The sequence below is a fragment of the Schistocerca cancellata genome, chromosome 2 (assembly GCF_023864275.1).
Source record: "Schistocerca cancellata isolate TAMUIC-IGC-003103 chromosome 2, iqSchCanc2.1, whole genome shotgun sequence".
Taxonomy (NCBI): domain Eukaryota; kingdom Metazoa; phylum Arthropoda; class Insecta; order Orthoptera; family Acrididae; genus Schistocerca; species Schistocerca cancellata.
The window spans coordinates 482,466,318-482,493,153 of NC_064627.1; the positions used below are offsets into that span (position 1 = coordinate 482,466,318).

Sequence of the window (26,836 nt, forward strand, 5' to 3'; positions counted from 1 at the left end):
GGGAGACTTCCCATACTGGATGAGAAGGTTTCTTCTAATGTAGCATGTTCAAATACTCTCTCTCTTTTTCTTACATACAGACACACGCACACACACACACACACACACACAGAGAGAGAGAGAGAGAGAGAGAGAGAGAGAGAGAGAGAGAGAGAGAGAGAGAGTTTCCTTTTTTTTTATTTTCCATATCTTGCTCCAGGTCAAGTAAGAACCGCATCAAGATAACTATTTATTTCTCTTTTGCTTCATCCTTCTCTAGATCGCTTTCATTTCCTCAGAATGACCTCGTTTTCCTTCATCTGACCGTTTCATTCCAGCTGTTTTCTTTTTCTTTTACCTTCCTAAAAATCTTTGAGTTTCTTGACTTCTAGTCTGAATTTGACTCTGTTGAGTAAGTCATCTGCTCAATTTGCTTTTCTTCTAAGTAATTTTTTGTCGCGCCTGATTATCCAGTTTTTCTGTCTGTTTACCTATTTTGGGAGAATGTGTGGGTCATCATTTTTTGTCCGTCATCCTTCATTCTCTCTTGTTGTCAAATAAGGAGATATATTCATTTTGCCCTAAGATAGCAGATAAGACCAAGAAAAGAAATATTGTGCTCTAAGCACAATATGTCTTTTCTTGGTCTTAAGATAGCTTAAGATAGCAGATAAGACCAAGAAAAGAAATATTGTGCTCTAAGCACAATATGTCTTTTCTTGGTCTTATCTGCTATCTTAGGGCAAAATGAATATATCTCCTTATTTGGCTTCAAAACCCAGTTGCCATCTTTATTCTCAATTGGACATGATACTTTTTGGCAATAGTATTCTTTTTATCTTTTCCAAATCTTACAAATCCATTTTGCATCCAGAGAAAAGTAATTTTTCTGGCCAACAGATGGCTTCTTGTCTCACAATCTTGATATAATGCCTTAATTTAAGATCTTCATAAGAACATATTTTATTGTACAGACTTGTCACTTTCACATATGCGGTTTTCAGTTTTTTCACTCCCGTTTTTAATTACTTCTTTTTCACTTTTAATGTTTATATTTTCTGTGTTTTGATGTTGTGATGCAGTACTTCTCTTTTTCGTTTTTTATTCTTAGAAGGTTACTTTCATTGGTCATGCATTCTGTCTTTTCCAATTATAGCCATATACCTTCAGAACTTGTAGTCTTTACTTTGCATGCTCTGAGGTTCCATCAATTATTATAAGTCCATTTACAAAGGCCAAACAAATTACTACTTCTTTCAGTCTACCTGGCCTTGTGTACTTATTGACTTTTCATTTTCTTGAAACATGTTCCAGGTATAACTGAATAATAGTGGTGACAAACTACTTCCTTGTGTGGCCCCTGATATAATTTAGAAGCAATAAAAAGTTGTTACAAAACATTTAACTTTTGTATTGTGTCTGTAAGAGCTTGTTTAAATATTTTCAAAGTTTTTTTACATAAAGCAAATTACAAGATTTTGAGAAGGAAGTCTCTGTCTATTGAATCATATGCCCTTTTAAAATCATACCTTTTACTTGATATTTTCAGATATCTAATTATACATTTAATCATTAGAATTTGCTATGGATAATATCTGCTACTCCTAAATCCAGCCTTATACTTACCAGTTTGTTCATCTAACTGTGGGTTTAATACATCCATAATAGCTTTTGATAAGATTTTGTATTCCAAGGGTAGTAATGAAATACTGATTCTGTTTTCGCCCCTTTTTATGAAGTGAGTGAATTACAATAGCCTTCCCATTTCCAGGAATTGTTTAAGTGTTCCAGGCCTGATCTAGTTTTTCTTCCATAATAGTGACACCTAGGTCTCTATTGCTTTTTAAAATTTTTGCTGTGAGGTCACCTTCAGCTGAGGTTTGTTGTGCTTTAATAGTTTAATGTAACTTTTAATCATATCAGTTTTCACATAGCCTTTCAAAATATGCCACTAGCTTTCAATTTTCTTGATTGTTAAATACAAGTTTTCCATTTGCTTTCTTGAAGCATAGTGATTGTAGAATTTAATCATACATGTATTTCTCAAATGTTTTGTAATAGTCCATTGTATTTCATTTTTAAAAGTGTTTTTCTGTAATTTTAAGTTTTTCCTTTTCAAAGCCTATCTTTTGTGCCTAATAATTTAGTCAGTAAGCTTCTTCTCAGACTGATATATTTTTCAGTTATTGCTTGTTTTCCCACTGTACTAGTCATTCTAAGCATTCATTTATTGTCTAAGTACTTCTTCACTTTTACTATTCTGCCATATGTGCTTTCCTTGTGTTTTCCATGGTTTTATTTGAAATGCAGCATGTTTAATTGCTTCTATAAAGTTGTTGCCATCAGTATTAACTTCTTTCAGCATCTTTTGAAATTCACTTTCCTTTTATTTCAAAGTTTAATTTTTTGTTTCATTTTTATCAATGGTATACTTAAACTCAGCGCCAAATTTCTCTTTATAAGTACCAGTATTGGCAATATTCTTGTTAAAAGTTGTTTATCACAGCAGCCTAAAAATTTTCTTCTCTCTGTAATTCACCAAATGTTAATCATATGCTGTACCTTTTCATTATTCCAGTAACCCCTTGTTGTGAGGAAACTGTGAAACAAACAAAGAGAGAGAATGCATATTTTTCACAGTGTTGGTACAGAACATGAACTACTAAAATTTAAAATTGACATCTGGTGATGTGCATGAGTACTTTTCCCTGTTCACAGGTCTTTTCAAACGTGCCATAGCACAAAGTGGATCAGCACTTTGCCCATGGTCATTTTCTAAAAATGCTACAGACAGAACCTATCGTTACACATCTTACTTGGGACATGATGCACAGAACTCTTCTGATCTGATGGAATTTCTGATGACAGTTGATGCAGCAGCCCTGGTGGAAGCAAGATACCCCGCACTAAATGAAGAGGTAATTATTTCACATTTTTCTCAGTCCCAGAGCTTTTGCAAACACAATAGAGCTATCTAACCTTCTTGGGCTTCCAAAAATATAGTTTTCATGTTAAAAATGGATACGTAATTAATTTCAAACATTTATACATTCATTTTTGTACTGTGGTGTGTGTGTGTGTGTGTGTGTGTGTGTGTGTGTGTGTGTCCGTAAGCTACCTGGGGAAAATTTTAATAATGAGATTATAACAGAAATTAAGCACCTGCATCCACAGTTGCCCTACATGTCAACAAAATCATAATGGTAATTTTCCTCTTTTAATGTAGATATTTTTTAACTTTTTGCAAATGACAACAAATTCCAATATTATTCTGTTAAATGTGCAAATCAGAGCTTGAGGAGTAGCTGATGGGACTGTACTGCTCATGTATGCATGTGACAAAAGAATGAAAACTGTAGTTTTTTGAGATTTCATAATATTTGTTGTAGTGTTAATAACTACTAGCTTTCTTTGTAGTTAGAGCAGTATTTATGTTGTACTAGTTCCAGTGATTACATTAACTAATTTTGCAGCAAATATTTGCAAGAAATTCAACTGGGAGATACATTTCAAACAACCTTCAAGTAAAATAATACCATTTTCATGAAAATGCAAACAGTATTCTTAATCATAAAAAACTCACAATTTTATTGTACTAATTTGCAGGAACCAATAGAATAGGCTTACTTGCAGAGGGTTTTTCAAACCATAATGTTTATTTGATACAACATATAATTCAGTATGAGCCATCTGTCTTCTTTACACTTTTTAAAGTACCTAATAGAAGAATGAGTAACATGATGGCATTCAATGTACCATGGATGTCAATGTGAACCAAATCTACAATGAGAACTTCCCTGCAGACATTACAGTAAAACTGCATAGGATAATTTCATATTTGTGAAGCATCCTTTTTCATCAACGGACAACTCTGCAGCTTTGGATGCCTGCAGTATAAAATTTGCTGCTTTTTAAAATGGCGAGAAAACTTACCAATGATCACAAACAAATACAAGAAAAACTAGATACTGTGATTGCTACATACTATAGGTGAGAACTGTTTTTATCACAAAGTGAAGAAGCAGCTCAGCCTTTGAAGAACTTGGAAAGACATTGTGTAGAGGCGGTTGAAAATAGAGTGACATGCATAACACAGAAAAACAGAACATGTAAAAATCACAAACCAGAGACAAAATCCAAATGGAATACTGGAGTGCATAAGAGAAGTGCCTTCCACAATCACTTATCATAAGAAGTAAAAAGCCTATGAAATCATTAAGTGGTAATGTTACAATGAGAAATAACATTGATGAAGATTTAAACATTGCTGAAGTGGCATCCAGTTCAAGTGTAAACAATGAGTGCATCAATGAAACAAAATCCATTACTGAAAACAAACAAAATACAGATGAAAATAAACTGATGAATGAAAACTCTCCAGAAGACATAAATACAGACTGGCAGGAAGTGAAGAACAAGTGGGAAGGTTGAAGAAATATGACTGTAGAAAAATAAAAAAAAGAACTGACCAAAACCAATGCAGAAACAGCAAAAGGAAATAAACTGTTGTACAAGATTGTGCTACAAATGGAAAAGTTGGTTAATAATACACTCTGAAGCCTACTATCCAAACGTTTGTAAACACAGTAGTAAAAACAGAAGTAAATTCATAACAGATACTGGCAAGGAAAAAGGAATGCTGTAAGGTGAGAAAAGGGCCTGGTTTCACCTTAACACACTAAAAGGTAACACCAATGCTGGAACTTCAGCTAACTTCTTACAAATCTCTTTCATAAGTCACAACTGTTTTACAGTTGAAAAAAATGGATACAAAGGGATTAAATAATAGCTACAGAATTGGAGCTGATTTCAAATTGAAAGATAAACTAATGAACAACAACATATAAATTGCTCAACCACTGACAGTAGAAATAAATGTCTCCAAGCGGTGAGTTTCCAGGCTTCCTAAAAGTAACACACACAGTGCCAATTTACAAAATCCACATGAAGTGTCAAGCTACAGTATCATATCTATACTATCAGTGTTGCCCAAGGTGATGTAGTCCATAAGAGATCAACTCTTATGATACACAGCATGTATTTCAGAAGAACAGGAAAATGGCAGCAGTGTACTTGACCTAGTCACAAATATAAGTCAGGGCTTTGAAGACAACAAGTTTATAGCAGTGGTACTTTGTCGCCACAATAAGGCATCTGATTGTATTCCACATAAGAACCTCTTCAGCGAGCTAAAATCATGTGGTATTGGGAGATTTGTTCTACAGGCTCTGATTCCTACCTGAATTTATAGTTTAAGTGCAAAGAGCAGACTCAGGTGAAAAGAAGTTACAATATGGTATGCCTTAGGGATCCAATCTGGGACCTCCATTGTTCTTAATTTTTGTTAATGACATAGGCTCTAACAGGCTTACTCGCACTTCATGGATGATACAACTTTGTTCTTGAAAGGGGAGAATGTGGTTCAGGCTGGAAAGTTTACCTACCTGCAAATTCTTTTCTGGTTTAGGTGTCTCATCAAAGAATTTGGTCACATTACATTTAAATTAACTTTATGGGAAATATTTCACAGTGTGTACAACAATGATTCAAAATAATGCACAGAGGTGTACCAATGGTTATAATTAAACTGATGGTGTTCTGAGTGCTGTAGCATGGGCAATATACATTGCAGGATGCTGAAACGTCATAGTTATGTTCATTAATCACTTCACTCACAAAGTATGCTGAACAAGTAATAGTTCCACTTTCTGCCACAAGTTAAAAATTTGCTGCTTTAAGCAGTCAGAATATGACATTTTTCCTGTTTTGAAGTCAGTATATCATTTGTTATCTGGAAACTTGTGTTGATTTCTATTGAAATATGACTGTTGGTGAAAAGGGTTAAGGAGGGTGATGTTTTCCGTGCAATATTCAATAGCTATTGAGAAAAAAGACTATGCACTGATGGTAAGTCTGTTTTATCAGAATGGCAGCTATAGCGGCACTGCTTTGGAATATCATTGAAAGAACCAGCTGTGAAGAAGCCCAAAGTCGATAAATGGGCTAAAGAATATACTCAAGAAATTTGAAGAAACACTTGCAATTTCTGTAGCTATAGCCAAACATGCAGGACAAATTATGCACCCAGTCCTTCAGCTGTGTCACAGGAACTGTCTCTACCCAGGTCAATAGTTCAAAAGATATTGTGGTGCATTTTACCCTTGTATCCCTACAAGATTCAAAATGTGCACCAAATAACCACCAAGGTAGACTACAATGCTGTGACTTTACCCTTCACTTTTTGGCATGGATGAACGTAGGTGACATGCGGCTGGAGAATTTCTTTAGATGGACAAGGCACGTTTTACTCTGCACACTACTGTTAATCCAAAGAAGTGTCACATATGGGGTTTTCCTCCATTGCATGTTGTGTAGCAGCATCCACAGCACTCAGATTATATGACTGTGTAGTGTGGTTTCACAAGTTCCTTCATTCTCAGTCTATTTTTCTTGAAGGCGATGACACCTCATAGGCCTGTAAGATGTAAGTGACATCTGAAAATTATAAGGACCCCTTTGTGCAACACGTGATTCCAGCTTTGCAAGAATGTGACTGTATCCACACAGCTGTTTTCATGTAATATGGGGTGACACTACATATCACTTACAAAATGAAAAATTTGCTTCAAAAACCTTTGGTAATGACTGCAGCATCTCTAGGTAATTTCAAGTTGTGTGGCCTTGCAAATCCCACAACCTAATTCTGTGTGACTTCTGGTTATCTAAAAGAATGAGTCAGTCAGGGATGTATGCAGACTCTTTCTGATCTAAAGGATAGCATATAATGACACAGCACTCTGATTATACTGGATATGCTGCATGTAACTGTTGACCATGCTGTGTTATGGATGCAGGACTTTGCTGAGTTGTGAGACCATATTGAGTACATGCTGTAATTTGTGACCATATTCTAATAAATGTGACTGTACCACCATTGTCATGTGTTTGATTATTCCACCAATTTTCCTGCACCTGCACCAAATTCTGACTGTGCCATACTTTCACTTAGTGCCATAAAGTGAAACTGCTATTTCCTCAGCATATTCTGCAAGCACACCAATTAATGATCATACCTGCAATGTATACAGTGTGCATTGCAGCACTCAGAACATCATCAGTTCAATTATAGCCACCCAGGATATAGTTGTCACGGAGCAATTAACACCATAATATAAACAGACATTAGCCTCCCAGTATTAGACAGCTGATGAATATGGGTGAACTGAACTTTGATGAAAGAGATTCACAGAGATACGGCTCATGAAATTACTCCTTCTTCATCACATAGATGTCACATGAATGAATGCTGATGGCAGACTTATCACATAGCTCTTGCTTGTATGCGAGCTTGCATGGGACTTTCACATAATACTCACTGCCACAAGTTCCAAAACTGTAGCACAGATGGTACCTCTAAGATTTCCAGGGCCAGACTGACAATTCTGGGCTGGATTTTGACTTATAAAGACTGGTGTATGAATATTTTAGTATTTAAAAAACTACCACAAACCATAGTTTGAAAAAAATGCTAGGTTAAATTTTGCTAATTTAAGTGAACTGTATGCTACAGCAATAAATTGATTTACAATGTATGTACTGCACTAGTAATGCACCAAAAGTTACACATGTATTTTGTGTGTCTACTCTGTGGATTACCTGTTTATGAGTATGGCAGCAACATTTAGACTTACAATCATTTGCATTAATTTATACAAATTTAATTAATTAGTAAAAGTTGTGAACCTTTCCAGGAAAATTAGGCCAACAAAAGTATAGTGGTGGAAGCTTGAATCTAAAAGGCTCAATGACTTAATTTGTAATAGAAATTTTGGTGTGTAAGGTTTAATATTAATTATCTAGTAAGATAATGAGGTTCAGAAAATTCAAACACATTACTGTAAACTCTTGATACCAGTCTTTCTAATAAGTAGTGTCTATATTTCCAAAACTAGCCATCATCTCCGCCATATTTACTCTTAGACAACATTATTAATGCCCAGTGATTAATAAAGTTTCCAGTAAAAGTAAATATACTACTGCAATCAGTGGAATGAACACCATCAGATGAATAATTAATAAGCAGGAAATAGAATGTGAATGGTATGTGAACAGGCTTGGGTAAGCATTATATATACATTATTTGAATAGTCACATTTACTTGATAATCAAGAAAGAAAAAGAAATTTAATTACTGGCAGGAGTGTTATAACTGCACGTGGGGAGAGTCCAGCTTGCTATGTTATAGGCTGTTCAGCAAGTAGAAGTCCTGTACATTGAGAAGAATCCCTGTTTTATCATGAACAATATGACAATTAATGAAGACAAAAAGCAAAGGAAGATATACAGTGGTCATGGTAGTGGAGCTCTGTATGATACTGCAGTCATTATACTTCTGGAATTTTTCATTGATACGAAGTTAACGCGACAACCACACACGAAATATATGTGTGCCAAACTTTTATTAGTCCTATACCACTTGAGGTAACTAAAAACTACAATATAAGAAAAGCACCTACTAACAGTGTACTATGGAGTATGGAGTTTTCCACAGCCACATCAGACACAGGCTGTTTCTGTGGGGTCATTCTGCAGGTTGCAAGAACGTGCTTTTATCTCAAAAGAAAGCAGTGAGGATCATTACCTCAAGCAAAAAGCTCACCATTGTAATAATTTTTTTTTTTTTTTTTTTTTCAAATTAGTTCTGAGTGTTTTCAGCCAATATATTTTCAGCTACCTCATTCACACAAAGATAAGTTATTAACACACTGCTCACAATGAAGACAACATAGACTGGCCAAGATATTGATTAATGAAGACACAAATCAGCTTCCCTATGGAAGCCCTAAATCTATTTAATACACTACCTAACAATATTCAGTCGTTACCAGTGGAGCAATTTTAACTAAAATTTTGTTTAGATTGGAAGAGTAACTTTTGTACAGTATTGAAAATCTGGTAATAGAAAAGTGTCCATCTGAGCACAACTCAGAGCCATGACAACATCAGCAACTTTGTTATTTAACCAAATTATATTAGTCTTATAGTTGTATAACAATTGTAAAGTATATTATGATCTAGTTCTTAATTGTTTTTCAGGTTCCCTTTTAGTGTCATAGTTTAAACTGTAATATTGTATTCATATTTGTGGTAATGTTACTGCAAACTTAATGCAATCTATTCAGCCACAGGTTGGGAACACTATAGAATTAGTAGTAAAAGAGGTCAATTGGAAAGCATTCTTAAAATGTGTTGCTTGTCAGGGTTAATTCATTGGTACAATATGGTGGCCATTGAAGGTGTATGCTACAAGATAACTTGGCAATGGTCTAACCAGTATGCCTAAAATATCACTAATAAAACAAAAATTTTCATAATAACTTTAAACCAAATAAAATTTCTTTCCAACTTTATGTGTTGGAGTCTTCATTATAGAATTTCTTTCCAACTTTATGTGTTGGAGTCTTCATTATAGTATGTAGTAGTATCTCAAAATGCCTCTTCTTTTGATAGTAATGTAGCTCAATTAGTGTAATACTTTGTTTATTAATATAGCAATCAGTGATATGTGGTGTACATTTTATGTATGTCCAACAATCACTTCAGTTCTTTGTCAAATAAATTTATAAACTACATAAAAAATTATACAATGTTCTACTGTTTTATTATTTATTGCACTCTATAAAAAATATATGAAAGCTGATAAAAAGTACTCAAGATCAGAAATGTAGAACAACGTTAAAATTCTGTAAATATCATTCATAAAATAAATATGCATTTCAGGATAGATTAAGTACTCTTATCTGTGTATGGGCACCACACGTGGAACCAGAGCATGAAGATGCCTTCTTGACAGAAGAGCCATGGGTCATAATGTCAGAAAACCGCTACACTCATGTTCCTTACCTAACGGGAGTCACAGACTATGAATTGCTGATAAGGACACAAGGTACGAAAACAAAATATAAACATTTAAAATGACATTCAGTAACACAGTTGACATTTCTTTTGGGTAAAATGAAAAGTTAATGAAATTGAACCATTTCTACTGTTCTGCACTCAAAGGAAACTTAAGGGTAATATTAAATTTAACAATTAATAATGGAAAATTTCTGCATATCCACATTGCTGTGAAACAGAAAGCTGTATATTCTCACTAAAGAACATTTTTTTTAGTAGTTAGCTTATCAACCCCTTGACCAGACTGTTGCTTGTGCCTTTATCTGTTCTCACCTGACTAGTTACTCCTGTGCCTCACAGCACTTTCTTGCATAATCTGCCACATTTTGGTGCAATTTTCTCAAACCAAGCTGTGCTTGTAAGTTGTCAGCAATTCAAAGCTTTTGGAAGTAGGAATGTGTACTATGAAAATAAGCATTTACAGTTGATCTGCTTTGACAGTCTCATGGAAGTTTTTACTGGATGAGCGAATGTACACACAAACATTTTTGGACAATATATGTTTCAAGAATTTGTTTCAGTGTACCCAAATGTGAACTTATAAAATGTTCAGCATATTTGTTCATAACTTTAATTATTGTTGTTAACAACCTAGTGTTTAAAATTAATGTGAAAGTATCAGCTGATGTAAAACTCTAAATACACTTTGTAGAGACTCCTGAATGTTGCCAACACCAGGCCTGAGCACCATTCATTAAGTATGCTGCACAGCCCCACCAGGCAGCTGTAACTGAGTTCATTGAGCACAGTTAGGGGGTTAAATAATGTACATACAGCAATTATTTTACTATAAATGCAACTAAAACGTTTATTCTTTGCTATTGCATAGATTTTGTGTCTTTCAAACTTTGACAAGGTTACTTTTGCAGTTTATAGGAATGAAATAAAACAGAGCAGGTTTGGAAACCTGTGAATTTGGAAGTTCAGAAAAAATGATAGGGAAGTTCAAAATACTCAATGGTTAGGCTGAAAAACAAGCATAGTAGGAACAGAGTAAACAGATTTCCAAAAAGAAAACCAATATACTGAAAATTACTGGAGCAGAGCTGGACAAGTGGACAGCAAATCTTTCCCATCATGAAGCTGAGATAGTGCATAGTAGAGATAGGAAAAGATATATTTTGCAATAGAAGAGGTCAAAAGTACTGCAGGGAAATGGATTGAGAAATAGTACACCATCAGGAGAATAATTTCAATTTGATGTTTGTGGTTTGATAAACTTCTTGCTTAGGCTGAGCTACATTTGAAGGTATGAAAGCAAAATTAAAATACTGTATGTGAATCCTACAGTAAAACTGCAAATTTAGAGCATCAACAATGCAGTCAAAGTAGTTCACAGGTGAATAGCCAGATATCCAACCATTCAATACTGAACTATTTCATCATGAATCACACAGAGAGGAGATTAAGAATCATAACAATGCAATCTTTTATCCATAAGCATCATTTGTGTGTTAGAGATACTAATGACATCCTGAACTACCTGAAATCCATATCTGTTTCATTTCATCTTCAACATCTCTATATAAACATACATATACACATGGCCTGTCTACTAGTGGATATTTTCTTCTGCTGTCAGTCATGATTCAGTGAAATTGTGATCCAGTTCCACTTTATCTTTAACCTTGACAAGAATCTCTTCATTTTTGAGAATCAGCTATACCAAGAAACAAGGTGTGCAGATGCCAAATAATGGAGCATCATTCAAGGCCTCCCTGACACACACGTTTTCTACATACAGTAGTAGTTGGCCACTGATCTGTATGTGATACTTTATTCTGTGTAGTGTGTACAGCCTATGTGACTTTCAGTAGACATTCATGTGGCTAGTTTTAATGTTAATCCCCAGATTAAAGTTTCACTTTACAGTGGAGTGTGCACCAATTGAAAACTGGTATTTTAAAACTGTGGGGACTCAAACCTGAGAAGTTTGGAAGGCAGGAGATGAGGTAACAGTGGAAGTGAAGTTGTGAAGATGGATTGTGAATCAGACTTGGATAGCTCAGTCAGTACAACACTTGCCCACAAAAGGCAATGCTCCCTGATTTGAATCCCCGTTTGCCACATAGTTTTAATCTGCCATGAAGTTTCATTTTTTGATGCTGATGTTCTTGATTATGAATAGCATCTTCATCCAACAGTTGAAATTTTTTCTTTGTAAAATACAGCCTTCAAAATCTTTTTTCTACCAATAGCAAATTATAAATGCTGATCCAAATTTTTGTAACTGTGTGTTCAACCTTAGTATCTCCTTCTCTCCATTCCATTACCTCACCCACAACCCAGTTGATGGAGAGACTTTTCAAACTTACTTACCCTTCCCAGAACCAATCCAACACTTTAAATACATGCAGGTATTTCTCTATTTATGTCAGATTGTTTAGGAACTTCCAGACAAACTAATATCAGTTCTGTCATAAACTATAGTTAAAAAAATGATTACCTACATTACTGTTATAAAACTTGAAAACCATCCAAAAAGTTGCTGATATATGTTTTCTTACATTGCTTGATAACATGCTAGACTGGAACTCAACTCAGGCCTTTGCTTTTCACAAAAATAGCTGTAGCAGTTGCATGATCAAACTGTACCTAATAATCAGACTCAAAGCTCCTATCTACTGGTACATTTGTCTAAACATTTAAACACAATAGAAGGTCTCTAGCACACACTGTTAGGCTAACATTCCAGGAAAAATGATATGGTGGAGAACAGCGTAACTGTAAATTAAATGCAGGTTCCTCAATGAAGCATTCAGCAGACTATAAATTGTATTGCAACTTCCTGGTGAAGTAACACTTTCAAACGCATCAAGACTTTAACCTACATCATTGCTCTTCAGTACTACATTAGCCAGTAAAGTAAAAGATAAGCTGAAATTGCATGTATATTCTGGTGAACACTGAATTTTCATTTATTTATACAAATAATGTTACTTTTGATTAACAGAAAATGAGATGTTTGGAACCGAAGAAGGTACACAGAATTTGAATGATAACTTTGATGGCTATGTTGCTCATGAGCTTCGATTTCCAACCAGAGAAGAGCAATTGAATGTATCAGCACAGATTCGACAGTTTTACTATGGAGACAGTGAGATAACACTAGAATTAAATGACACAACAGCAACTGTAAGTTTAAATCCTTAATATTATTTTTGTTGTTTATTTTTAAACTAATTTTCATTATGATTCAGAAAGAAATAATCAGTTTATAGGATATCCACAAATTATTCAATGGATTATAATTTTACAGAAATTAATATTTTAAACTAAAAGAAAATTACTTGATGTTAACAATTAAAGTATCTGAAAAAGTTTTGTCAAACTGGCCAGTCAGTATCATCATATGCTGCAAGAAGGCAGTATAAATAACAAGGATTCCAGAGTAAATGAGCGTGCTATGGTTGTGAGAAACAAATTCTTGTATATGATGCAGTGATGATGGAGGATGAAGTTAAAAAGTGCCCATCAAAGCAACAGTTACTGAAACTCTGCCACAGACATTTCATAGAACTTCTACTTCAAAAGAGAGTAGGTATATCATCCCGACAAGAGCAGAGGTGCAAGCAAATCTAGCATTCATATGATGCCTAATATCATGAACAGTTCTCTCTCTCACACTCTCACTCTCTCTCTCTCTCTCTCTCTCTCTCTCTCTCCCTCTCTCTCTCTCTCTCTCTCTCTTTCCTCATCCAAACAGGCCATGAAAGGCCAAGGGTGTCAACTGTCCGCCATGTCATCCTGAACTAATAGGCATCACATGATGCAGATATGGAGAGGCTTGTGATCAGCACCTCACCCTCCCAGTCATTGTCAGTTTTTGTGACCAGTGCTGCTACTTCTCAGTGAAGTAGCTCCTCAATTGGCATCACAAGGGATCAGTGCACCACACTTGCCGGCAGTGCTTGGCAGAGTCAGATAAACTCCATTCAAGGGCTAGCCAAGCCTAAGAGCACTTAACTTAAGTGATCTGATGGGAACCTGTGTTACCACTGCAGCAAGTATGTTGGCTCTCGAGAACAGTTTAAGTTCATAAATGTGCTAATTCATATTTTGCAAGAAATTAAGGCCATTATCATTAGTGAATGTTCTTCAGATGCAGTTCCTTTTCTCCTCTGTCTTAGCTTTCTCTTTGGATAGATAAAAAACCCACTCACCAAGTGGCAGCAGGGGAACATATGCAAAAAAAGGATTTTACTTTTACAAGCTTTTGGAGTATAATCTTTTGTGTGTGTGTTCCCCTTGGTGAGTATGTTTCTGAAAGCTTGTAAGAGTTAAATCCTTTTGTGTGCGTATGCCCCCGAGTAGATATTTTGATCTATCCTTTTACATTATAATATCAATAATTGATTATTTTCATTTTTATATTAGCTTCCTCTTTGCTAGTCATTAATGAAGCATTTCTATGTATGACTTCAGCCATTAAGTGCAGAATGAGATGGGCTGCATATGATCATTGCAGCTTCAGCCAAGTATTGATTCAGTGCAGAATGAGAGAACATATACTAAGTATAAGCAGCCCCAATAACATATCAGTAAGAATTTTACCGTTCCAGAGTGAAAAGTCAATTAAAAAAGTATTGTTCATAAGAAAATTCATTCATCCATTTCATAAAACACCATGTCCTGTTGTGTGAAGAAGTCCATAACTGTCTCCTGCATATTCTGGTCTGACCGCAACCTTTCAAGGCCTCTTTTAAATGACCAAAGGCGTGATAGTCACATTGGGAGAAATCAGGACTATAGCATCAGTGTTCAAGCATGTCCCACTTCAGTCTACACAACTTCTGTGTTACAACATCAGTGATGGCCACCTTGTGCTGAAGCACAACCAGCACAAAATTTCGCACATCATTCCATAATGGTGGTTTCCGACAAGCATGCTGCTTTGTACACATTTTCCACTCTCCAAAATCTGTCTACCATTGTTTGTCCTTTGGAGGCAAGGAAAGTAATAACAGCATGTTGGTCCTGTTTGGACACATTTAGTAATAATATCACCATAGCTCACGTTTCTGAATTTACTAGACACACATCAGACAGACACAAAGCCACACTAATCTCTTGCCTATAAATCAGTGCCTATATGCACACATCATAGATGCATTACAATGCATTTACTATGCAGCAAATCCTTCACATGGAAACTTTTTGATTGCTGCTTATATTTTCTTTAGTTCTAGCTTGATAATACTCATGACAACAAAACTGCACTACTTGTGATTCAAAAGGACCAATCACTACCACCTATCACTGTGCATTCTTTTTTTTCGCTTATGATGCTTTCCTTTGATCTTTTGACCTTCTACGCCTTCACTTGACATTTCAATTTCCATCATGTCAGAAACCTTTTTAATATGAATCACCTGAGTGCAAGCGACAGCTCTGCTAATACACCGCCCTTTTATACCCTGCATACACAATACCACTTCCAGCTGTATATTTGTGTATCAATATCCCATTACTTTTGTCACCTTAATGTAAACTTCATTAAAGAGTCAATATGTCTGTAAAGCTGATGATTACATGTCAAACTGTTCAAAAATATACAGGGTGTGATTCAAAAGTTTCAAGACTTATCTCAGAACTAGAAATTTATTAGATATTTAAGTACAGCGGACTGCAATTCTTCAAATATGATCCTTCAGCATCAACACAGCACTGACAGCATGTCTTTCACTGTTTGTAGCCCTTCTGGAAGGCCTTGGGCATCATGCTGTCAAGGGCTCTCGTCAAAGCCTGCTGGATGGCGTCGATGAAGTTGAATAGCTTCCCTTTTAGGCCTGTCTTGATTCAGAGGGAGAGGAAAAAGTCACTTGAATCCAAGTCAGGGCTGTAGAGTGGCTGCAGCAGTGTTGTCACGTTGGACTTGACCAAAATCACAGTAGCGGTGTGAGGCGGGTGAGCGGGCGCGTTGTCGTGGAGGAGAATCCAATCGCCCTTGATCACTAGGTGGATGCAGTGAACTCAATCCCTCAAGTGTCAGAGCACTGACATTAAGACAACAGTCATTATTTAAAAGTTCCCACACTCTCTCCACATTTTGATCTGTTCAGCTTGATGATGGCCTCCAAGAGCAGTCATCATCTTCACCATTCCCGTGGCCATCTTTGAAATGTTTGTGCCACATGAAAACCATTGCATGGGACATGGCTTCTTCCTTAAAGGCCTTTTGAATCATACTGAGAGTCTCCATGGCAGTTTTGTTCAGCCACACGTGAAACTTAATCGCATAATTCTGCTCCAATGGCTGCTCCATTTCCACCTCTCCCACTTTTCGACCAAGGTCAATGACATGCACTCATGCTGCAAGTGATGTGCAGCCTCCAGGATTTCAGAGGCAACTGCCGCAGCTTCAGTTCATTCTGTGAGACCCCCCACTACTTCCCCCACACAGTGGAACCAATCTTTGCATGCTCCCCTACTCAGAAATGAATCAGTCTTGAAACTTCTGAATCACGCCTTGTATGTTCGAAGGGTTACGTAGTGGACACCCCATGTTATCCTTGTTATGTGCTTCCGTGCACAGACACATTCTCTCTCAATCACTAGTTACCCCAGAACATGATGCCATAAGATATACAGTTTCACCTAATACAAGTTCTCTAAATTTACCTAAAATGTTTTACAGGATCATCATCATCTCCCTTCCCTAGATTCCCATTTAAGTTGTCTGAGCATCTGTGTTCTAATTTTTTATTGGTTACACAGATCAGAACTCCAAGGACCCCAAAAACTTGAGTGTTATCTAGGACTGGTTGGACTTGTGTTACATGAGCATTTTCTTTAAAGGTGCATCACACACGGGCGCTGATAACCTCGCTGTTGTGCGCCCTAAAACACTAATCATCATCATCTGCATCACACAGTCCCAGAATTATCTTAAAAACTCAAAGCCTTCTGATTCCCTCCCTGAATCTGATTTTATATGTTGATCTCATTTCATATCATTTTGTAGTAATACATCCCAATATTACTACAAAATGATATGAAATGAGATCAACATATTTAAACACTGAGAGAATCCAGAAATTCATCACTAATGTTGTAACTGAACACCTTTGGTTTCTTTTCCTTCTCTATGGGCATTATCTTACATTTATCCATATTTAAATAGAGCATCTATTCATTACACCAAAATGAAGTATTGTCTACACTGTTCCTTGAAAGCATCCAGGAATGATACTTTTCTGTAGACAACAGCATTGTCAGCAAACACTCTGATTGTTCTGCTGTCTCTATCTGATAACTGTTTATGATTGTTGAGAACACTAACAGTCTTACTACGTTCCCTCAAGGTACAACCAATGTTCTTCTCATTTCTGTTGAATGCTTATCGTCCTATATAGCATATGGTACATTTACTTTTGCACCCTGTAAATCAACATGAAGTCACTATCCTTATCACTCCTCCCACAGTGGTATTCCACCATCCACCAAACCTACAAAATATCCTCATCCATCCCTACACAACCCCTGCTCCCAACCCCTTGCCTCATGGCTCATATCCCCATAATAGACCTAGATGCAAGACTTGTCCCATGCATCCTCCTACCACCACCTACTCTGGACCAGTCATAGACATAACGTATCCCATCAAAGGCAGGGTTACCTCTGAAAACAACCATGTGATCTACAAGATAAGCTGCAACTACTGTGCTGCATGCTACGTGGGCATGACAACCAACAAGCTGTCTGTCTGTCTGCATTAATGGCTACTGACTAACTGTGACCAAGAAACAACCGGACCATCTTGTTGCTGATGTTGCAGCCCAACATGACATTCTTCATTTCGATGACTGCTTCACAGCTTATGCCATCTGGATCCTTCCCACCAACACCAGATTTCCTGAACTATACATGTGGTATCTCTTCCTGCAATATATCATATGATCTGGTAATCCTCCTGGCCTCAAACTTCATTAGTCATTGTCCTTACCCATCTAACCCCTTCCCTGTTCCCACTGATACACTACACAGCCCTCTATTCCACCAGTGCACCCAGTCTTTTTACTTCTCTCTATTTCCGCTACCCCCTCTCTCCCCCACCTGACAGCACCTAGATGCACTACCCTCTCTCCACCTTGTCCCTGCATGCTCCCACTAACAGCATACCACGTCCCCCACCCATGTCCTGCTATCCCTCCCCATTCTCACCCACCCCAGCCTCCTCCTTGCCACCATACAGTTGCCTCTCCCATCATGCACTGCTGATCGTTGTCTGGCTTCAGCTGCCAGAGACTGTGGTAATGTGTTTGTGAGTAGAGTTTGTGTGTGTGTGTGTGTGTTTGGGTGGATGTGGGTGTGTCTGTTGTCTTTTTTTGACAAAGGCCTTGTTGCCTTGTTGGCTGACAGCTCATTTTGTGACAATCTTTTTGTTGTGTCTATCGCAACTCAGCATCTCTGCTGTATGGTGAGTAGCAACTATCCTTTTCTTAATATTGTTAAAATAGTGACAAATATAAATAACATGTAGTTTGCTTCTGTATTTAATTATGGTCAGAAGTTTTACTACATCCAGTACTGTTTTATCATATTCACTGTTTTTCATATTGTAAAGTATGGATAATATGGGAAAATCTCATTTTTTTGCAGATGATATCAGATCTTATGATTGTGGAAGCAGTAGACACCACTGTACGAAACATGAGTAGGGATTCTTCAGAACCTGTTTACTATTATCAGTTTTCCTTCAGTGGACCTCTCAATGCATATCCTGATTTCCCAGGTAAACAATATTACGTACTTCAAAGTGTCAGTTACACCCTCTGATTTTTCTCTTTCAATTTTAAGTATTTCACTTGAGAATGCTTCTTCCATAAAGCTACAACTTAAAATATGGCTTGTGTTGCACAGGTGCTTCCCATGGTGATGACAGAAGATACATGAGTTACTATACATCACTAGAAACAGATTCTGCTGGATACAGAATCGCAATGCAGTTGTTACAGCTGTGGACAAATTTTGTGAAATATAGGTAAAGTAATTCATTTCATTCATTCACTGTTTTTCCACATACTTTCTATTAGAATGTTTAAAACGGCAATGAATACATCTGTACTAGTACTGGTACAGAAAAGAAAATAACATATTATTCTCGGTATATGTTTGTGGTGAACTGGTCAGTATATGGTCAGAAATTTGTGTGACTCTTTTCTGTCAAGATTTAACATATGTCACATTGCTCTTAAGATCTGGCAGATCTTTCTTAGGCCTTATAATAAGTTAGCGCTTCTTGCATATTAAATCTGAAATTGGATGGCTTTGAAAACCTTTCCTACTAAATGTGATTATAGTGCCTTAACCTCTGGATCACCTCACTTTGTGGTGTCATTAGAAAGTCATTGGTATTGCCATAAAGACCTGTGCTCAGCATTGAATCTTTTAGTACAGAACAAAGAAGATATTGAAAACGAGGTTTTATTGTTAACAAGAAAATTTTACCTCAGATTGCAGATCTTAAAATAATTTCATATCAAGTAACACACCAGCAAACAAATAACGAAATAAATAGGAGCTATTTATTGGAAGTAATGAAATTTGAAACTTTAATCTGATGAAGAAGCTGAGTATCTTCAGAAGGACTTGCAACATGACAAAACAAATTTGAATCTGTTACCATACTAGTTCTAACCAATTCTTTGGTTCCTTGTTGAATTTCTTCTGTAGCTGAAGCAAACAAACCAATGTCAACAAGAAATTCAGTTTCTATGAGTTAAGATCATGTAAGATGAATTGCTCTCTCATCCCAGTTAAATATTTCAAAAAAGTTCTTTAAAATTACAATAAATACTCTTGCAAAATGTAATAATCTTGCCTAATTCTTTTTACAATTTGATAATTTCCACTTTCTTTGTACAGTGTTACAGTAATAACAACACAGCAGTATATTTTCTTAGACTAATCTGTGTAGTCTGATTCCATGTTTTATCAAGTGCCTAATTGTAGTATTCACTGTCTAAGGAACTGAACAGTATTTTTAATTTCTGTCTCTCCAATTAGGAGTACCAACCATCTAAAAACTGGCCTAATTTCTTCTCTAATCATTAACATTCTAATTTATAGTGTTCTCTTATTCTTCTTAATCTATACCTTCAATTGCCTCCAGTTACACTATAAAGAATATGTCTTCTTGTCCATTGCTTCTAAGATACTGAAATTCTTGAAGAAATTACACCAAAGCTGATGAACTTACATAATGTCAAATAATGGAAAGTCTTGGATGGAATAACAGCAATATGGGAAGGATTAATTACTACTTGCCACATAGAGGAGGAGAGGAGGCATTGAATTGTAGAAAAGCACAGTGGAGAAGACTGCTGAAATATTTAGGATTCACACCGGGGTACCCGTTTTGGAAGAAGGACTTCATCTGAAAGCTTAATATTTTACAAGTCTTTTTCATTGTGCCTGTCTGTGACTTAACCTGTCTGGCCTTATGCAAGCAGTTATTTGGCTTTGCGTTGATTGGTCAAGTTGTTGAATGCCCTCATTATAGGTATTGTGCCAAATTCCATTCAATTTTATTTATTTATTAATTTAGATCCCATCAATCCAATACAGCAAGAGATTTGCATGGATGTAGGACATGTCAGATTTTTAGAAATTATACAAAAGGAACACATAAAAAACCCTCTCGAAAGAGGAGATATAAGACAAAATACACATTAATAGGTAAGGACAAAACTACACTTTAAAAAGTTAAAATAAAGGTAGATCCTAATAGCTACACAAAAGACTCAGTAATGTTAAGAATGATTCTAACTATCATAATGCATAAGTCTACATCAGATTTAATTAAAAGAAGAAAATCAATTGGAGTGAACACAATTTATATATGCTTCAACTCAATACATGGAACTGTCTATTAGATAGTGTTCAAGCTGTTATTTACATTTGGGAAGCTTGTGGGAAAGTGATTTCAGTGATGGTGGGAGAGCATTGAACACCTTGCAGCTCATGTAATGGGCTCCTTTTTGTACAATACTAAGGTGTTTTAATTCATAATGGAGGTCCATCTTCCTCTTGGCATTGTGAGTATGGTATGAATCATTGGTTTTGTGTAGTTGCTCACTTTCCAATGAAACATAACAGAGAGTAGATATATTGACATGTAGTTGTCAATTTTCTAATAAGGTTTCTACAAGAATGTCTAGGCAAGACTCCACTCATTACCCTAATAATTCTCTTTTGGGTAATGAATATTTTTTTTGGAAAGTGGCTGATTACCCCAGGAAACTACGCCATGCAACGACAGTGCATGGAAGCAACTAAAATAAGCAATTAGACAGTCAAAATCTTGAGCTGGTTGGAGAGTCATGCCCATAATGCTCCAAATATTCTCATTTAGTCCCTTTCTCACATGATTAGTACCAACCTACCTTTTCCATATTGTTGAATTAATGTAATGTGTTAGATCTGATGCCTTACTTAGTACGTTTGATTGTAATAGTGTCATTCGCAACTTCCAATAGCCTCAGTGTCAGTGCAACATTAAACTGAAACTCCATACTTTTCCACCTGTTGTCCAGTTCCTGACGATAATGTTACAAAATGTAGCTCAAAGCATTTCACATACACAATTCTATAAAATTAGCCAGTAGTTGTAGCTATGTCTTTTTCAGAATTGTGTAACAATAATAATGAAAGGAGAAAGACTTCGAAATTTCAGCTATAGAAACTGCTTTGATAAAAATAGTTATAATTTGCCTCTATAGAAGTCCAGATGGGGACTTACGTACACTCTTACAAAAATAGACAGTGCACTCAGTAAACTTAAAGCTAATAAGAAACATTTAATAGTATGTAGTCATTTTAACATAAATTTCCAGCAAAACTCAAATGAAAAGCAAAAATCTCATCACCATAACTTCAGTCTGTAATTTATAGACCAATATAAACATTCCCACAAGAATTACTAAAACAATTTATACCACTATTGAGCTGAATCCATAAATACGAGATTTAGTGACCATAACAGGGAGTATATTGCTTTCCATACTAAACCCAAAACCACAATGCAAACACAATTAGTTAAGGAAGAATGAATCCTACGTGAAAAAATTATAAGTACCTTCAGACAACTGTTAGCTAAGGAAACATGGAATGAAGTATATTATAATTGCAGCACATGTGAAAAGTACAACAGATTTGTGTAAATATTTACTAACTACTTGAACATGTGTTCCCAATTAAGAAACACAGATTAAGATCTAATAACAAAAACAAGTTTTGGATAACAGCTGGAATTAAGATCTCAAGCTAAAAACAATAAAAGTATATGATATTTTAAAGATACAGTGGGTGTGTGATGAATTACTTGCTTACTGCAGAAAATCCAAGACAATACTTTAAAAAGCTGTTAAGAAAACAAATACATTCCAAGACAAAAAAAGGATAAACCACAAAGGAATTATCCAAATAGGATGGAAATCACAAGATGTGATGTACATGTACAGCAAAACCAATTATTATAATTTCAGGAAAATTAGGTGATTTATTGGAAAGGACTTCACAAATTAATCAGATCAATAATGCATTGGTCTACCTCTAACCCTCAAACAAGCAGTTACTTCACTTGGCACTGATCGATCAAGTTGTTGAATGTCCTCCTGATGCATATTGTGCCAACTTCTGTGCAATTGGTATATTAGATAGTAAAAATGCAGGGCTGGTTGGAGGGCCCTGTCCATAATGCACCAAATATTCTCACTCAAAGAGAGATCCAGTGAAATTTCTGGCCAAGTTAGAGTTTGGCAAGCATAACGAGAAGCAGTAGAAACCCTAATAATATTCAGGTGGGTCTCAATCTGCGGAAATGTAAGCCCAGGATAGCTTGCCATGAAGGGAAGCAAAACTGGGTGCAGAATATTTTCAACATCCTGTTGTGCTGTATGGGTGCCACAGATGACAAAAAAGGGGTTCTCCTATGAAAAAAAGTCACCCCACACCGTCCTTCATGGTTGTTGTGCCGTATGGTCGGCAACAGTCAGGGTGGCATCCCACTACTGTATGGGCCATTTCCAGACATGTCTTTTCTGGTCATTGGGGCTCAATTTGAAGTGAAATTCATCACTGAAGACTATTTTATTACAATCAATGTGATTCCAGGCTGAAAACGTGTTTGGAGATGTGCCAGACAGCAGTGGTATACCAGTTTGACTGTTGCCCACCATACAGTGTGACAACCGAGAGTGATGGTCTGGAGCGCCATTTATTTTCATAGCAGGACCCATTTGGTTGTCATCTTTACAGCCATACATCAACAATATACTACGCCCCATTTTGTTGATCTTCATGGAAAGTCATTCTGGGCTTACATTTCAGCAAGATAATGTCCACCTGCACACAGTGAGATCTTCTATTGCTCGTCTTCATGCTTGCCAAACGCTTACTGGTCAGCAAGGTCACCAGACCTGTCTCCAATTACAGTGTCTGTAGCATTATGGGCAGGGTTCTGCAACTATCTCAATATTTTGATGATATAATACACCAACTGGATGGAATTTGTTATGATATCCCTAAGATGGACACCTAATAACTCTGTCAATCAATGCCAAGCTTGCATAAGGGCCAAAGGTGGACCAACACATTTTAACTTGCTCCATTTAGGAAGTGCTCTCTCTTGAATAAATCATCAATTTTTCTGAAATTATAATCATTTGTTTATCCGTAAATGTACAACACATCCACAGATTTCTGAATATCACTACCAACATCAAGTTATGACAAGATGAAAAGAAAATAACAGACCCAAGGAAAGTCAAAATATCTTCAACAGCTATTTTTTAGATATAAGCGGACAGGTAATCATTATGATTACCCCAAGCAATCAAAGTGCAAGAGGATCATCATTTAGGATCAACAGCTCTGCTACCTCACTGTATCTGCACCCAATGAAAGAAGAAGAAAATTTGAACATCATAAAAACCTTAAAAGTGAAACAGGTTTCAGTAGTAGCTGGCATACCTGAAAAATAAGAAAAAAATGTGTAGTGAGCTCTTGTAAAATCACTGGTATACTTATGCAAAAATAGTTCACCGGCATCAGCAACACTCTTGTCCTGTCTAAAAACTGCTAAATTGAAACTGATATATAAAAAAAGGAAATGTAGAAGTAGTTGGCAATAACAGACCAATTGCCTTATTGTTTGACTTTTCAAAAATTTTAGATAATTTCTTGCACACAAGTCTACAGGCTTTATGCAAAAAGAGCAAATTCTGTCCACAGCACAGTGTGGATTTGAAAAAAACTGCCCAACTGACCCTGCTATCTATGAATTCCTGCGTGGAATTTACCAGAAAGTGGACAGTGTCAAATATGTTGCTGGTTTATGCCCTGACTTGTTGAAGACATTCAGTATTATAGATCATGAGAAACTACTACAGAAATTGAATTAACAGGGCATCAGAAGCACCGCTGTGAAGGGTCAAGTCATGGCTTTGTAGACATAAAGAAACAGTGGAAATACAACACAATGAATACAACAAAATCACCCACTTTCTCATGTTACCAAGAGGTGAACATGGTGTTCCTCAAGAATCAGTACTGGGACCAGCACTGTTCCTCCTGTACAAATGACCTACAAACAAACATTTATTGTCAAAATGCTTATCGGTCTGCTGATGACGCAAGCTTTCTCATCAATGCACAAAATTATTACAAGAAAATACAACAAAGCCAATGAATAGCATAGAAGAATGGTTCACATGCAATAAGCTAATCATAAATGTAGGAAAAACTGTAGCACTCAACTTATGTAATGTCAACGAAAAGGTTCCATGAACTGTAAATATCCAGTTGTCTAACAAAGCTGTAAAAACAGTTGACCTAACAAAGTTTTTTGGGTTCTGCAGGTTGTAAACTCATACTAACAACCTCACAAAAACAAATTGAGCACTTCATGTTCTGTGGTGAGGATGATTGACAACTGCTGCAGCAAAGACTGTCTAAAAAGTGCGTGCTATGCAAATGTTCAGTCACTTCTGACATACGGAGTTACTTTATTGTGAGCTTCTCCAAACAGCATTAAGCTAAACACAATGCAAAAAAAGACTCATAAGAATCATAAAAGGGACCACACAAGGAAAATATTACAAGCCTTTCTCCAAAAAACTGCAAATCCTTCAACGTCCATACTTGCACATACATAAGACCATAGTATTCGTAAAGCAGTATGTGACTGAAAATCCTGCAATCTTCCACAGAAACAAAGTTGTACATGTCCACAATAGGAGGCAAAAAATGGGTCTCCATATGTACTGAACAAAAATTAAGCTCTTCCAAAATGGAGTTCTGCAACACACACACACACACAAGTTACCAAGTAACACACATTCTGTAAAGAGTATTACAGGATTCAAAGCTACACTGATGGCCTATCTAATTAACTATTGCTTACAAGTCTGAAACTATTCTTTGATAAACAATAATGTACTGTACAAATACAAATAATAATGTACCATTATTATGAACTGAAAGTATAGTAGCATTATAACCATTGGTCCAGTTCTAATAAAAATGTACCAATAATATGAATTGTAGCTCTAAATAATTAATGATGTTTTATAATGATAGAAATAGTACTCTGTCAAATACTGTCTGACATCTTACTGTACAGTCTACGTACCCACAACATGTCATGTACAAATTAATAAATAAACTGTTTAAAAAGTATGTATCCCAACAATCACAAGGGAAGTAATGTGTTTCAGGACTACACTTTAATACTTTTCAGATTTGACAATTTTTGCTTTGTGTCAAGAATTGAGTAAATTGTAACTACCCACTGGAACTTGACATTTCAGTGATTTGCAACTGTTGTTTTCATTGATTCATTTATATTCACATCATAGGCAAGGAAAAACAGTTCAACAGATTATGCTGAATTTGTAACCATCAGTAACCAAACTAGTACAAATTTAGAATTGCTGTTCTAATATATAATTCTACTTAGCTTTTACATGACATCGGCTCTTAAAAGACACTTCTCTATTTCACAATGTTGCAGATTTGAAATTGCAAATGTACTAAAATCTAAATTATAAAAGTATTTACATAATATTTACAGAGACTGAGAATCTAATATTGGTTCAGTATTGTCAGTGTTACAAAGAGAGCTTTCTGCACAAATTTTTACAAACTATTATAAAATTGGGAAAGATACATAAAGTCTTAAGCTTACTTCTTATTATAAACAACAGTGTTAAAGTATTACAGAGTTTGACTGTAATTCTGAACTTTCTCCTTTCAGTGATCCAATTCCATATGACACTGATGAATTACTTACAGAAGACTGGAAACAATATGAGGCAGACAGCACAAATTATCTAGGAATAGGCTCCACTCTTGAAGCAGGTACAGGGCTTAACAAGGAACGGATGGATTTTTGGCACAGTGTGATGCCATAAGTTAGTTAGAGGTATTACAAAATCTGATAAGCAACCTGTATACCTTAATTTGCAACGAAAAATCATATCACAAAAACTGTTAAAGAATATACCTCAAAAAGATGGAAGAGAATCATCCACACGAAATACTTTTTCCAATATCATAAAACTATGAATCTATTTAATTTCTATATATTGTGTTTCCAATGTTTAGAAAATAAATTCAACACTGCTGAATGTTCATATGGAAATATTACTGTCTGGTAAACAAGTTCCTAATTTCTTCTAATACCTCAGATTAACATTAATGCACCCTTTCACGAAATTTATAAATACTGTGGATAAAACAATATACAAAAACTGATTACAGAAGACAAAAGAATTTATGGAAATGTCAGAAGCAATTAAATAATTAAATATCTTGGAATTGTGCCGTTTGGAAATTCAAAAACATGCCACAAATTAAGTGCCATTCTGTTGACTTATACATTTTCCTTTACTTGTAC

At 35.9% G+C, this 26,836-nt stretch overlaps 1 protein-coding gene across 1 annotated transcript in view; it reads left to right on the forward strand.

Annotated features, from left to right (window-relative positions):
• LOC126146318 (esterase FE4-like) overlaps nt 1-26,528 on the forward strand; it is a 72,446-nt gene extending 45,918 nt beyond the window's left edge. Inside the window, exons 6-11 of the mRNA XM_049915612.1 lie at nt 2,698-2,897; nt 9,760-9,925; nt 12,890-13,071; nt 18,538-18,670; nt 18,799-18,919; nt 26,195-26,528. Coding sequence (XP_049771569.1) covers nt 2,698-2,897; nt 9,760-9,925; nt 12,890-13,071; nt 18,538-18,670; nt 18,799-18,919; nt 26,195-26,351 — 959 coding nt within the window. The 3' untranslated portion in view covers nt 26,352-26,528. The remainder of the gene's footprint in view (nt 1-2,697; nt 2,898-9,759; nt 9,926-12,889; nt 13,072-18,537; nt 18,671-18,798; nt 18,920-26,194) is intronic.
• The last annotated feature ends 308 nt before the right edge of the window (nt 26,529-26,836 follow it).